The following is a 16,151-nucleotide window of genomic DNA, read 5'->3' on the forward strand; positions in this document are numbered from 1 at the left end:
ACTCAGCAGGCATATGTGAGTAGAGGAGGGAAAGTGGTCCCCAGTGCAGTGGCCCACGGTAGACTGTCGGAGGGAGGTTGGCCAGTGCAGGCCACACTCCGCCCTGCGCTCACCGTGCCTTCCGGGTCCACGAGCAGCAGGTGCTTGGCCTGGCCGTTGTGCATGCCAGTGAGGACAAAGGAGCCTGGGTTGGTGGTGCTCTTCCTGACCAGGAAGTCTCCATCTCTCTTCAGTAGCCCCTCTGCCTCCTTCCTGCTCATCTCCCCTTGGTACCAAGGCTCTGCTTTCAGCTCTTCCAGCATCTTGGCATCCGGGGCTCCAGGTGAGATGGGGCTGATGCACTCCACGGAGGCTGCCTTGCTCAACACAGGCCCCAAGGACTGGTTCTTGAGAGCATCTTCAAAAGGTTCTGCCAACAACATTTGCCAGCAACACGTCAATCCCAAGGAGAACAAATGATAAACAGTACAATGTGAGGGCTGGAAATGCAAAGGCAACTTCTACCAGAAAAAAAGAAGTAGAGAAAAATGACTGGCTGGTAATACAACAAGACTCATCATAACAAGTATTTGAAAGCAAAGCCCAAATCTTGGCATGACTCATTCCGATGAGTCTGCTTTCCCAAGACAGCTGGGCATTGCGTCTTGTGCCAAAGACTCAAGCACACCCTTTGCCTCACTAGTTAGAATGACTTCATTTTTGCACGCTGCAAGAGGCCATGCATACTACATGCCATCTACTTTCTCTGGAACATTGTCTAGCCTCTTCAACAAATGTGTTCTCTTCTGAATAAAAGCCTGCCGATACCAAAGAAAATACACAAAGGAAAAGACAAGTTGCAAGGTTTTGATTTCATGCAAAACTGAAACCCAGCCCAACAAATGTTTCTTTCAAAATTTTTGTATTAGATGAATTCTTAAAAGAGAAGAAAACTGACATTTATTGGGTGCCTTTTGTGTGACTTGCCCCAGGCTAGGAGCTCTACCTCCCCTTGACCTTCGCTTGTTTCCCTGCAGAAAAACGCTCTTCTGTGAGTGTTTGAGATTGAGCTTGACTTTATGCCCTTCAGAACATACTTCTCTTCTCACTGCAGGCCATGACTCTAACAGCAACAAATATCAGTGGTAAGAGAAGTCACCAGGCTCATCTAATTAAATCTCAATGTTCGATTTTCAAACAAGGCAATATGTACAACAGCACTCTGAAAAATGCCCACAGTGCCACACAAGTGTAAGGTGTTGTGATGATTATTTAGGACCCCACTGCCAACCTGCTACAATGCAAGCACCACAAGAACAAGAATGGTTCTCTCCTGGGCACAGCTACATCCCTCTAGTCCAACACTGTTCCTGGGACATAATTTGTCCCCATAAATATTCAGTGAGTGCTGTAAAATCAGACCAGTTTGCTAAATGTTGGTAGAGAATGGGCAGAAGTGAAGTGAACGAATGAAACCAAAACTAAATCATTTTGACACTTGTTAAATGATTTACAGATATGGGACAAAAAAGAGGTTAAAACTACGGGCTAAAATTATGTTTGTAGATTTTCTCTTTTTATTCTACTTTTTCCCTGATTACCTGGAGTAGTTGAAAATTTGTATTCTGTTTCTGTACCATCACCATCATCACCACCATCACCATCACCACAGCATCCTCATCACTATCATAATCACCGTCACCTCAGCCCCACCACTAGCATCAACATCATCACCATCATCATCACCATCATCATCATCACCAACACCACTATCACCATCTTATCATTATTATCACCTTCATTACCACCATTACCATCATCACCATCACCATATCATTACCCTCATCACCATCACCACCATCACCATCACCATCACCACAATCATCAGCATCACCACCACCATCAGTACCATTACCATCACTATCAGCACCACTACCACCATCATTATTTAGCTATAGTGGTTCAAGATAAACACAGAGTGCTAGGTCTATTTTTCCATACTTTTCAATAGATACTAGCCTCTCCAGGGCTCTTTATACTTTTGGTTTCCCCTTCTCTAGTTTTGGGAGTAGGAGTAGAAATTGATGGATGAAAAAAGGGAGGTCTGGCTTTCATTTTTCCCATCTCAAACCCCAGCCCAATCTAACTCTCCTCAGGCTCTGGGGCTGGGAGTCACTGGTATATTGACTAAATTAAACAGTGAAAATTGTCTGACCATAAATACAACCACTAAACTGAAGTTGCGAGATATTGTTACAACTGGAGCTACCACTTTGCTCTGCATCTTGAGAAGTTGCTTCATACCTCCTAGGCTATTGCCACATTTTTTTTAAATGAAGAGATTGGATTAGATGATTCTACAGTTCTTCTGGCTCTGGTGATTTTTAAAATCAGAATGGGAGTCCAGTGTCCCATTCTGGGGCAAAATAGACTTTTGTTGTCATGGTGCAGCCTGTTTATAAAAGCACTCAGCCCTGTCCTCACCCACATGCAATACCAGGTACGTATTGTATGTGGTGAACCAGCAGTGAAGTTACCAAACCTCTAGGGTTCTCTGTTTCCTCCTCTATAAAATGGTAATAATAATAATATCTACCCGTAGGACTATTGCAAAAATTAAATAAAATAATAAGCACCTAGCCATGTGGTAGAAACTCACTAAGTGCTAGTCTCCTCTCCCTCCCTCTTCAGCCTGTAAAATTCTCAAGGAAATTGAAAAAGAAATTTGGGGATGAAAAGCTGTTTGTGAGCTTGGGAAGCTCTTTCAAAATTCCTTAACAACAATTTACACTTTCATTAATCAGTTCACGGATGATTTACTTTTCCCAATCTATATGCCAAATAGAGGTCCATGGTACACATCATACTACAGTGCAGTCAACAGTAGTTTGGGGTTATCTTCTTATCCCGTTTTATTTTTCATCAGAGTACCTGTCACTACCTGTAACACGTGGTGGTTATTTAAACTTCATGAGAGTAGGGACTTTGTCTATTTTGTTTTCCTGTATATCCGCAGTAAGTAGACTAGTATTTGACACATGGTAGGTGTTCAGTGGAGAGGAAGAAGGGGAGAGAGAAAGAGAAAAAGTGAGAGGGAAAGTGAGTGTCTGTAGGCAAACAAGAGGGTATATTACAATTTCTTGCTTATATGTTAGTCTTGTTCAACAGACTAAGAGCTCTATGAAAACAGCGGCCAAGCCATTTCATCTTGGCATCCTTAAAACTGATATAGTATTTGGCACACAATATCTAATTAATACCTAAGTGAATAAATAAATGAATGCATTTATGTATATCATTTGTCTCAATACGACCTTCAAGAGCAAAGTCAATTATAAAACGGGGGTGGGGGGACTTCCCTGGTGGTCCAGTGGTTAAGAATCCGCCTTCCAATGCAGGAGACGCGGGTTCGATCCCTGGTCGGGGAACTAAGATCCCACATGCCGTGGGGCAACTAAGCCTGCATGCCGCAACTACTGAGCCCGTGTGCTCTGGAGCCCACATGCCACAACTGGAGAGAAATCCGCATGCCACCACAAAGATCCCATGTGCTGCAACTAAGGCCCAACACAGCCAAATAAATTAATTAATTAAATTTAAAAAAAAGAGGGGGAAGCTGCTTTGCCTCTGGACTGCAGAGAAGGTTGTAATTCCAAAGCAGGGGTTGGCCAAGTTCAAAGCCTTGAAATGCTCAAGCATAACCCAGAAAAATACAGCTAATCAGCGTCATTAATCAAAACCCCACTAGAAGAAAATTCAGTAATTGCACAGATTTCAAACCAAAGACAATGTAAAAAAACAGCCTCAAAAGAGAAAAATCCAGTGGCAAATGGAAACCCACTCATGTCAAAGAGGTCTTTCCGTGGGCTGCTTTCTGCACTGCTGCCTGCGGCCAGCCCAGCCTGCAGCGGGATACACTGGGTGTTGACATAGGTGGGGGCTTCTCCCGTAGGGGCCACATGCGATTTCCTTTCCGGCATGCTGTAGACGTCCAAAGACCCTGCAACAAGAAAACAGCCCTCTTTTCTCTTCTGATCGTAACGTTATTCATGTTAAGCTACCCAGTGATTCACAGAAAAGTTCCTTTAGCCCATTCATAAGAAGATCCTTCTTTCAGATGCCCATCCGTTAAATCTCCTCTCTGACCCTCTCACACCCTGTTGTACTCTGCTAGGATGCTCTCCACTCCTTCCTGTCAAAATGGGACCTACTGGCCCAGGATGATGGACGCCGTGAAGGCTAGGAGCCTTACCAAGACCCTAGGCACCTCTGACCCGGGCTGGGGGGAGCGGGGGGGTGGGGCACACCTGCTGCAGAAGCTGCCTCAGCCTCCTCATCCCCTTTACAAAGGCCTGAGATCAAAATAACTGAGCAGAAGAACAGCGGGCCTTATTTTCATTGCTCTTAATTTTAAGTGTAGGGGAATGCTTCATATCTTAACTCCATTAGAAATGCAATGCAAGTGCTGTGACCCCATTTTATTAGAAAGTTACTTCCTAATGAATGAGGCACCTTCCTTATAAAACAGAGTCAGGCTTGTGCCTTCATGGGACTTCCCAACTGGACCAAGACTCTGTCAAGGCAGGGTCAGGCTGTCCCTGTTCTTGTTGCCTGAGGCGAATGAAGGGTGTTGCCCTGCTTGAGCCACTATCTGATTCTTTGTATGGGATCGCTGTTTCTAACAGGCTTCCACAGACACTCTCAAGATCGCCTTGGGCCTGGAGAGAGGTCACAGAAAAACAAAAAAATCTCGTGGGCTGTGGAAGTCGGCTCAATCCAGCTGGCAAGAGTGGGTTCAGGGCTTTTGAAGAAGCTTTCCCAAGAGCCCACTGAAGGACTTCTGGCAGCACCACTGTCTCTGGCCTGTAAGCGTGAGAATGCAGGTGTCCTGCGAAAACCCCTTCTCTGGGTAGCATCTCCACAAATTCCTGAGCTCTGTCTACTCCTCTCCCCGGATGTGGTATCTATGCGTCATTGGTCGTTCCTGCGCTACGAGTCCTGGCTTAGTGATGACTCTCTGCCGTTCAGACGTCTGTATGAACTGCAGACAGCTCAGTCTGTAAAAAGAACTTTACAAACTAATCTTTAAAAAGATCAAAAGCCCAGTGAATAAGCTGCTGACGACGGCCCTTTCCCACTTCAGACATTGGCAAGTGCTGAGTCGGGGGCAGGGAGACACACCCTCCCTGGTGTTGGTACCCAGAGTTCAGTTTCATTTAGGGGAAATGGCTGCTAGCAGATCAATAAGGAACATTTGTATTTGTTCTATGGAAAAGATATTTATTGCTTACAAATAAGAACTTGAAATTTATTTATTCTCTTTACACAAGAACTTGTGTGTAAGGCTCATTTTTGCCCCAGTGAACTTCTTACATTGTCTGTTCTTGATCTGGCTGGAATAACTTGAATATAAAAAAGACCTCATTTTCAAATAAACCTGATGAATTTTCAATAGAGTAAATATCTCATGTAAGTAATGTGTCTCCTTTTGTCTTTAGGAGTTATATGTCTATGTACACAATTGCTGTATAATACTTTTTTTTTTTTTAAACATCTTTATTGAAGTATAATTGCCTTACAATGGTGTGTTAGCTTCTGCTCCATAACAAAGTGAATCAGTCATACATATACAATACGTTCCCATTTCTCTTCCCTCTTGCATCTCCCTCCCTCCCACCCTCCCCATTGTATAATACTTTTTAAATGTATATAGAACAAAGATGAAAAATGTTAAAAAAAAAAAAAGGTGCCTCCGGCAAAGTTATAACTTTCATGTGCTATTTGCATCCTATTCTGAGATAGAGCCATGTGGTGTACTGACTGGGTTTTATGGATTATTGGCTAGGCAGTATGGATGGGTCACCTTTCAGCTGGGGCAGGCAAGACATGAAATTCTTTCATCAGGGGGAAATTTTAAAAATATATTGTCAATTACTCACCAGAACAAATGGCAATAATGAATGGAAAAGTCTTAATGTTAAACCAACAAATGTAAATTTCTATACCCAGAAGTGTACATTGGATCTTAGCTCGTTTGTCACTCCATCTCCTTCAGGCCCTGAACAGTTAGGAGTCAGGGCCCCAGAGCTATTGAAAGTTATAGAAATGTTTGAGGTGGGAAAAAGTTTAAAATTAAAAGAGACTTTAAAAATGTATGTATACATACACACACATATATATATGTGTAGAAATAACTGTCTAGGGAATAGAGACATGTTAGCGGTTAGCTTAAACTAAATAGTCCTTAAATAGCCATGTAATTTTTAATGTGGGATATAGGTGCGTGCTAAGAGGTTGGATAAGAGGTGGAAGTGTCCTCTGACAGGACCCAGGGCTTGTGAGGGATTTGTATCCCTGGTACTATCTCTGCCAAGGGCCGGCATTGCTCCGCTCTTCCTGAAGTTGACCCTGGAGAGGGAAGCAAGGAAGGGAAAGCTACAAGCTACTGCTGGGAGCCACCGGGGTTCAGCCCTGCCGGGGAGCTGAGGGACAACACAAAGCACGCCCCACAGTCTCCCAAACCAGCCCCGTTTGAAATGGGTGCAGGTGCCCCTGGGGAGGTGAATTCCTCAGCCCCTGGGCAGGCAAGCCCTCCTGCCAGAGAAAGGCCTTAGGAGGAAAGTCTCAGGGTGCAGGAAGCACTGGGGCGGGTGGGGGCAGTGAGCTGGTCCTGGTGCCAGGGGCGGCATCATCTGATGTGTGCCCTCAGACATGCCCGACAGCCATTATTTCTATTTCTATGATCTGGCTGGGAACCTGCAGTCGCACCCACAGCAGGTATTTCCAGTGGGTCATTCTGCCACTCCACAGGAGAGGAACTACCCACTAGGGAGCACGTCACTTTCAAAAAAGTATTTTTTACGTTTCTTGTCCACCTCACCTTGCCTCTCACCTTGCCTGACAGGTGTTTGCTGCCAGTCTTCGCCAAGCGGGTCTCCTAAGTGTCTCCCCTGGTAGTAAGTTTGCTCTTTTCCTGCAAACTATAGACATATGTAAATACACAGAGTGAAAAAGTCATCCTCTTCTTGTTTCTGCATCTTTAAAAGCCATAGTACAGTAGAAGGGCCTTCAATGGCCAACGGATTGCATGCCTATTACACCCAATTTTCCCTTCATGCCTCTCGGTTGGCATTAAGATTTGGGGAATAAGTTTGTGTGGGTGTGAGAAAGAGGCTGTATCTCATCAAACTACAAATGCCCCCTGTTTTCGTTAACGCCCACATCCCTTCCCTAAGTGTGACCATAAACTGAGCTCTTCACATGTAGCCACATCACTCAACATGACCTAAAATCGATTTCAGTTAAAGATTATCTGTGTGTCAGAACATACTTCCCACCCAGCACATACACCCATAACCATTCATGCCTTGGCAAGTCCACCTTGCTGACTCCTTCTCAGTGTTAGAGCTACTGACACTTGGTTTCAATGTTATTTGCCACTTTCATTGGTGGCATTGTCATTCGCATAAGGTAGGTGACATCAAAAAATTCCCTATAACGAAGAGATATCATGGAGATACCATAACTCTAGAAAACGAATGCCTTACTAGAATTTCAAGTTAGAGGGGAAATCAGGGAAATAAGCAAAACAGAAAAACTCAAAAAAATCTCATGTTACATCCACTCTCCTTTCAGAGAACCCAAAGCACCCCAGGCTTTTTAGAAGTCTTGAACTCTCTCTTTTCCTCATTAAGTTCACAGTAGAATGGGATTTGTGCTAGGATGAAGAGGGAACTCCCAGACTCAGGAATCACAATATAGCTCCAAGGCTTTTGACGTTAAAACAAAAGCTTCCTCTACTTGTCTGCTTTGTGAAATTCAAGGGGAAAAAGTTTGCGAGTTTTTCTGTCTGGACCTGCAAATAAAGTTGAAGAAAGCAAAAGGAAATAAAGTTCAGTCAGCCACCATCCAAGGAAAAAGGTATAAGCCTCACCTGGGCTGTGTCAGGACCGTGGGGTCTGGCTTTCAGTCGAGCATCTACAAACCCCCCTGGAGGAGGCATCTTGCTTGGAATGCTGTTGTAGTATGGGTGGTCTGAGCCATCACCCTCCTCTTCAGTCCATGGCTCATCTAGACTCTGCATTCTGTTAAAAGAGGATTTTCAGGGACTTTAGCCAAAAGTTGAGCTTGCAGTCAAAACCAAAAAATCTAATGTTAGTAATTGTTGCCCCAGAAAGCAGAGTTTAGTCACTGCCCCTTTAACCATCTAGGTCTCAGGCATAGATATAAAGCAGATGAGTGGTTTGGCCAAATATCCCTGACTTATTCACAGTTCTACCCTTTAGAAAATTCTGGTCATATTTGAAACAGGAAAGAACTCCTTTTTTAAAATTACACTTTAATAAGGAAAGATATAATTTATATGTAAGGATAACCAGTTTCTCAAGGCATAGACACACATTTTAGTACATTATGAAATTTACCCAAAACAAAATTAACTTTAAAAAGGAGATTTAGTGACATAAGGGAAAATGACAGAGTAAGGACCTCTGAAAATTCTCTCTTCTGTAATAGCAACAAGAAAGCTAGCAAAGAAAATTTCATAATCAACTTTTTCATAACTCTGGAAATTAACCAGAAGCTTGTAGCAACCTAGAGCGTGTTTATTAAACAAACAAAAAAACACAAACAGCTGTCAGAACAACAGCTTTGTTGCATTGTAACTTGCTTTATTGTCATCTCCATGGTAGCCTTAAAAACCCAAATCCCACGGTCACAGTGAAAACCAGCAGCCTAATAGCCATGGGAGGGGGCAAAAGAGCATTGAGGCTCCTTCAAAGCCCTATTCCCAGAGAACAGTCATTATGACGCTTCTGGTCATTCTCTAGAATCCACCACTCCAAAGGTTGTCTTTATTTGACCTGATTCAGAGCTTGTCCAGGGAACATAGCTTCTTCCCCAAGGTCATTTGTCAAAAACAATTAGAGGCACTTCTTTAACATTGTGGCTCCCTGAAACAGTAGATAACATTTGGGGTAAAGAGTAAGCTAATCAGAAAGCTTAAAAGAAAAGCTGGGAAATAATAAGCTTTGACATAATTCTGGCAATCTAGAAGGCTGCATGTATACGAGGGTTATTTTCATGGCCAGGGTTCTGTGCCTGCTCAGAAAAGATGTAAAAAAGCTCTAGTTCTCACCTGTGACTGACTTTGAAGCTTTGCACAAGCAGGAAGTAAAAGCTAACGCAGAGTTGTCAACTGCCTGAGTGTTGAAGGAGTGCCCCAACACACACGCAGAACCCCTCAGCAAAAACTGTGGGACTTAGTGGTTTCAGACATTTAAGGAAATCTCTTTTCAGTCATTAGCTGTCTAATAAATGAACTGAGCTGTGTTGTCAGTGGCCATATGTGACAAAAAATACAGACTTTACTAAGTTAGTTTAGAAAAGTCATTACAACAAACAACCACAACAAACAGCAACAACAAAACCTGAGGAGGGGAGAAATCTGACTTCCAGAGTTGTCACACCATATTATTTAAAATTTCCAATTTCAACAAAAAATTATGGGATGCAAAGAAACAAAAAAAATTGGCTCATACACAAGAAAAAAAAGCAATCAACAGAAACTGTCCCTGAGGAAACTCAGGTTTTGGACTAACTAGACAGACTTTAAATTAGCTACTTTTAATATGTTCTGAGAACTAAAGGAAACAAAAAATCAAACATGACAATGCTGTCTGACCAAATGGGGAATAACAAAGAGATTCAAACCTAGACACCTCATAATCAAACTGATTAAAGCCAAAGAGAAAGAATCATGAAAGTAGCAAGAGAGAAGCAGCTCTTCATATACAAAGGATCCTCAATAATATTAACAGTGGATTTCTTATCAGAACCAATGGAGGCCAGAAGGCAGTGAGATGTCACATTACAAGTACCAAAAGAAAAAGACTATCCACCAAGATCTCTATATAGGCATAGTTTGTTTTATTGTGCTTCACTTCATTGCATTTCACAGATTTCACAATTTGCATGTTTCACAAATTGAAGGTTTGTAGCAACACTGCACTGAGCAAGTTTTCAGTGCCATTTTTCCAACAGCATTTGCTCACTTCCCGTGTCTGTGTCACGTTTTGGTAATTTTCACAATATTTCAAACTTTTTCATTATTCTTATATTTGTTATGGTCATCTGTGATCAGTCATGTCTGACGTTACTATTGTAATTGTTTTGGGGTGCCACAAACTTCATCCATATAAGATGGCAAACTTAATCAATAAATGTGTGTTCTGACTGCTCCACCAACTGACTGTTCCCCCATCTTTATCGCTCTTCTCTGGCCTCGTTATTCCCTGAGACACAACAGTATTGAAATTAGGCCCATTAATAACCCTGCAATGGCCCCTAAGTGTTCAAATGAAAGGAAGAGTCATATGTCTCTCACTTTAAATCAAAAGCTAGAAAAGATTAAACTCTGTGAGGAAGGCATGTCAAAAGCTGAGACCGTCCAAAAGCTAGGCTTCTTGTGCCAAACAGTTAGCCAAGTTGTGAATGCAAAGGAAACATTCTTGAAGGAAATTAAAAGTGCTACTCTAGTGAACGCATGAATGATAAGAAAGTGAAACAGCCTTATTGCTAATATGGAGAAAGTTTTATTGGTCTGGATAGAATATAAAACCAACCACAACATTACCTTAAGCCAAAGCCTAATGCAGAGCAAGGCTCTAACTCTCTTCAATTCTATGAAGGCTAAGACAGATGAGGAAGCTGCAGAAGGAAAACTTGAATCTAGCACAGGTTGGTTCATGAGGCTGAAGGAAAGAAGCCATTTACATAACATCAAAGAGCAAGGTAAAGCAGCAAGTGCTGATGTAGAAGCTGCAGCAGGTTATCCAGAGGATCTAGCTAAGATAATTAATGAAGGTGGCTATACTAAACAACAGATTTTCAGTGCAGATAAAATAGCCTCATATTGGAAGGAGATGCCATCTAGGAATTTCATAGCTAGAGAGAAGTCAATGCCTGGCTTTAAAACTTCAAAGGAGAGGGGTGGGATAGGGAGGGTGGGAGGGAGGGAGATGCAAGAGGGAAAAGATATGGGAACATATGTATATGTATAACTGATTCACTTTGTTACAAAGCAGAAATTAACACACCATTGTAAAGCAATTATACTCCAATAAAGATGTTAAAAAAAAAAAAAACTTCAAAGGACAGACTGACTCTCTTGTTAGGGGCTAATGCAGCTGGTGACTTTAAGTTGAAGCCAATGCTCATTTACCATTCTGGAAATCCTAGGGCCCTTGAGAATTACGCTAAATCTGCTCTGCTTATGCGCTATAAATGCAACAACAAAGCCTGGATGACAGCACATCTGTTTACAGCATATGGTTAACTGAATATTTCAAGCCCACTATTGAGGCCTACTGCTTGGGAAAAAAGATTCCTTTCAAAATATTACTACTCATTGACAATGCACCTGGTCACCCAAGAGCTCCGATTGAGATGCCAATGAGATTAATGTTGTTTTCATGCCTGCTAACACAACATCTATTCTGCAGCCCATGGATCAAGGAGTAACTTCAATTTCAAGTCTTATTATTTAAGAAATGCATTTCATAAGGCTGTAGCTGCCATACGTAGTTATTCCTCTGATCGATCTGAGCAAAGTCAATTGAAAACTTCTGGAAAGGATTGACCATTCTAGATGCCATCAAAAACACTCGTGATTCATGGAAAGAGGTAAAATCATCACCATTAACAGGAGTTTGGAAGAAGTTAATTCCAACCCTCGTGGATGACTTTGAGGGGTTCAAGACGTCAGTTGAGGAAGTAACTGCAGATGTGGTGGAAATAGCAAGAGAACCGGAATTAGAAATGGAGCCTGAAGATGTGACTGAATTGCTGGAATGTTATGATAAAAATTTAATGGATGAGGAGCTGCGTCTTAGGGATGAGCAAAGAGAGTGGTTTCTTGAGATGGAATCTACTCCTGGTGAAGATGCTGTGAGGATTGTTGAAATGACAACAAAGGGTTAGAATGTTATATAAACTTAGTTGATAAGCAGTGGCAGGGTTTGAGAGGAGTGACTCCAATTTTGAAGGTAATTCTGTGAGGGAAATGCTATAAAACAGCATCGCATGCTACAGAGAAATCATTCATGAAAGGAAGAGTCAATCAGTGTGGCAAAATTCATCATTGTCTTGTTTTAAGAATATGTCACAGTCACCCCAACCTTCAGCAACCATCACCCCTGATCAGTAAGCGGCCATCAACACTGAGGCAAGACCCTCTACCAGCAAAAAGGTTGCAACTCGCTCAGATGATGGTTAGCAATAAAGTTTTTAGCAATAAAGTGTTGATAATTAAGGTGTGTACATTATTTTTTAGACATAATACTATTGCATACTTAATAGACTACAGTATATTGTAAACATAACTTCTAAATGCACTAGGAAACCAAAAAATTTGTGTGACTTGCTTTATTGTGATATTCACTTTATTGCAGTGGTCTGGAACCAAACCCTCAATATCTCTGAGATATGCCTGTACCCAGCAAAATTATCCTCCAAAATGAATCAAAAGTTAAAACAGTGCCAGATATATAAAAACTTAGAAAATTCATCACTAACAAATCTGCACTATGAAAAAATACTAAAGGAAGTACTTCAGGCTAAAATGAAAGCCACTAAACAATAATTCATGTCACATGAAAAAATAGAGGATAATGGTAAAGTTAAAAACATAGGCAAATATTAAAACAGTATAAATGTAGTTTTTGTCCATAACACTTTTCCTCTCCTCTCTGATTTAAAAGACAACTGAATAAAGCAATAATTATAAACCTGTGTTGATAAGCACTCAATGTATAAATATGGAATCTTCATAACATAACAGCACAATGGAAGGTGGAGAAATAGAGCCACATAGGAGCAAAGTTTTTGTATACTATTGCAATTAAATTGGTGTTAATCTGAAGTAAATTGTTACGAATTAAGATGTTAGTTGTAATCCCCAGGGCAACAACTAAGAAAATAACTTTTAAAAGACACCTAAAAAAAAAGAAAAGAAAAGGAGGTAATGAAAAGAGTTCACTCATAAAATATTTATTTGACACCAAAAAAAAGCAGTTATGGAGAAACAAAGGGACAAAAACATGACATAACACATATAGAAAAAAATAGCAAAATGTCAGGTAAAATCCTAATTTATCAGTAATTACATTAAATGTAAATACATTAAACACTCCAATTAAAAAACAAAGACTGGCAGAATGGATTTTTAAGATAACGTGGTCTAACTATATGCTTTCTAAAAGAGACACATTTTAGATTGAAAGACATTTTAGATTTAAAACACATTTTAGATTTAAAGATTTAGGTTGAAAGTCAAAGGATGTAAAAAGGTATTTCATGCAAACAGTAACCAAAAGAGAGCTGTGGTAACTCTACTAATATCGGACAAGATAGACTTCAAGACAAAATTTTTACTAGAGACAAAGATAAAACAGCAACCAGTCAAGAAGATACAATAATTATAAAGCTATATGTACCTCACAACAGACCCTAAACTATATGCAGCAAAATCTGAGAGAATCAAAGGGAGAAATAGTGCAGTACTAATATTTGAAGACATCGATACCCACTTTCAATAATGGATAGAAAACCAGAGAGAAGATAGGGAAATAGAAAATTGAACACTATACATCAACTAGACCTAACAGACATCTATAGAACACTCCGTTCAATAACAGAATATAAATTTTTCTCGAGTCCACATGTAACATTCTCCAGGATAGACCATATGTTAAGCCACAAAACAAGACTCAAAATTTTTAAAAGATTAAAATCATACAACATATGTTTTCAGACCATAATGGAATTAAAGCAGAAATCAATACTAGAAAGAAACTTGGGAAATTCACAGATATGTAGAAATTAAACAACACATGCCTAAATAACAAATGGATCAGAAAATAAATCACAGGGAAATTGGAAGAAACTTTCAGATGAATAAAAACAAAAACAACATACCAATACTTATGGGCTGAATGTAAAGCAATGCTTAGAGGGAAATTTATGAACTGTAAATGCCTATATGATAACAGACAATCTCAAATCAATAACCTGACCTTCTACTTTAATACACTAGAAAATAAGAGCTAAACCCAAAGCAAGCAGAAGGAAGAATAATAAATATTAAGGTGGAAATAAATAAAATAGTTAGTAGAAAATCAATAGAGAAAAGCAATGAAACCAAGAGTTGGTTCTTAGAAAGATCAACAATATTGACAAAGCTATAGCTAGACTGACCAAGGAAAAAGAGAGAAGACTCAAATTACCAAAACTAGGAAGGAAAGAGGAAAGACTGCAACCACACAGAAATTAAAAGGATTATAAGAGAAACTATTAAAAATCATATGCCAACAAATTAGATAACCTAGATGAAATGGAAAAGTTCCTACAAAGACTCAATCCACCAAAAATGACTCAAGAAGAAATAGAAAGTCTAAACAGAACTGTAACAGATAAAGAGATTAAATTAGTAATCAAAATCTTGCATCCCAAGAAAAGCCCAGAATCATACGGCTTCTTGGTGATTTCTATCTAACATCTAAAGGAGAATTAACAGCAATTCTTCATAACTCTTCCAAAAAAATAGAAGAGAACAGAAGTTTCCAAACTCAGTCTATGATGCCAGTATTACCCTGATATGAAAACCAGACAAAGATACCACAAGAAAAAAATAACAAAACTGCAGACCAATATCTCTTATGAATATGGATGGAAAACAAAATACTAGCAAACCAAGTCCAGCAACATACAAAAAGAATCATACACCATGACTGAGTGGGATTTCTTCCAGCAATGTAAGATTGGTTCAACGTTCAAAAATCAACTAATGTAATATGTCATACCATTAGAATAAAAACAAATACCAAATACTCATCTCCGTAGACACAGAAAAATCATTTGACAAAATCCAACACTTTTCCATGATAAAAACCCTCAAAAAACTTGGAATAGAAGGGCATTTTCTCAACCTGAAAAAGCATCTATGAAAAGCCCACAGCTAAGAACACAATTAATGGTGAAAGTCTGAATGCTTTCCTCCTAGAATCAGGAACATGACAAGGTTGTCCAGTCTTTCCACCTCTATTCATTGTACTAGAGATTCTAGCCAGGACAATTAGATAATAAAAAGAAATAAAATAATTCAGATTAGGAAGTAAGAAGTAATAAAACTATATTTATTTGCCCAGGACATGATCTTGTATATAAAAAATACTAAGGAATACACACACACACACACACACACACACACACACACACACAAATGATTAGAGCTAATAAATGAATTCTGTAAGTTTGCAGGATACATAATGAATATTCAAAGATCAATTGTATTTTTACACATTAACAATGAAAAAATAAAATTAACAAGCAATTCCTTTTATTATAGTGTCAAAAAGAACAAAAGATTTATTCTTTTGGTAGTAAAAATTATCAAAGCAAGTGCAAGACTTGCACACTGAAAATTACAAAACACTGTTGAAAGAAAATAAAGAAACTCTAAATAAATGGAAATACATCCTGTGTTCAGGGATTGGAAGACTAAATATTGTTAAGATGGAAGTACTCCTCAAATTGGTCTACAGATTCAAGACAATCTCTATAAACATCCCAATTGCCTTTTTTGTAAAAGTAGACCATAAAATTTATTTGAAATTGCAAGGGGCCCAGAATAGTGAAAACAATCTTGACAAAGAAGAATGTAGTTGGAGGACTTATACTTCCTGATTTCAAACTAACTATAAAGCTATACTACTCAAGGCTATGTGGTACTGGCATAACGATAGACATATAAATCAATGGAATAGAATTAAGAGTCCATAAATAAACCCATACATTTATGGTCAATTGATTTCAACATGGATGCCCAGACAATTCAATGTGTGAAATAGTGTGAAATAGTCTTTTCAACAAATGGTGCTGTGACAACTGGTTAGCCATTTGTGAAAGAATGAAGTTGGACCCTTACCTCACACCATATACAAAAATTAAGTCAAATGGATGAAAGACCTGAAAGTAAGAGCTAAAACTTAAAAGAAAACATAGATGTAAATCTTCATGACCTTGGATCAGGCAATGCTTTCTTACATATGACACCAAAAACAAAAGCAACCAAAGAAAAAATAAGTACATTAATTGGACTTCATCAAAATTAAAAA

The 16,151-nt window shown here is 39.6% G+C and overlaps 1 protein-coding gene across 1 annotated transcript in view; it reads right to left on the reverse strand.

Annotated features, from left to right (window-relative positions):
* SHC3 (SHC adaptor protein 3) overlaps positions 1 to 16,151 on the reverse strand; it is a 141,442-nt gene that overhangs the window by 23,899 nt on the left and 101,392 nt on the right. The window contains exons 8-11 of the mRNA XM_059926269.1: positions 7,913 to 8,063; positions 6,860 to 6,959; positions 3,821 to 3,979; positions 114 to 409 (exon numbers count right to left, since the gene is read on the reverse strand). Coding sequence (XP_059782252.1) covers positions 114 to 409; positions 3,821 to 3,979; positions 6,860 to 6,959; positions 7,913 to 8,063 — 706 coding nt within the window. The remainder of the gene's footprint in view (positions 1 to 113; positions 410 to 3,820; positions 3,980 to 6,859; positions 6,960 to 7,912; positions 8,064 to 16,151) is intronic.

Source organism: Balaenoptera ricei, chromosome 6, assembly GCF_028023285.1.
Source record: "Balaenoptera ricei isolate mBalRic1 chromosome 6, mBalRic1.hap2, whole genome shotgun sequence".
Classification (NCBI taxonomy): Eukaryota; Metazoa; Chordata; class Mammalia; order Artiodactyla; family Balaenopteridae; genus Balaenoptera; species Balaenoptera ricei.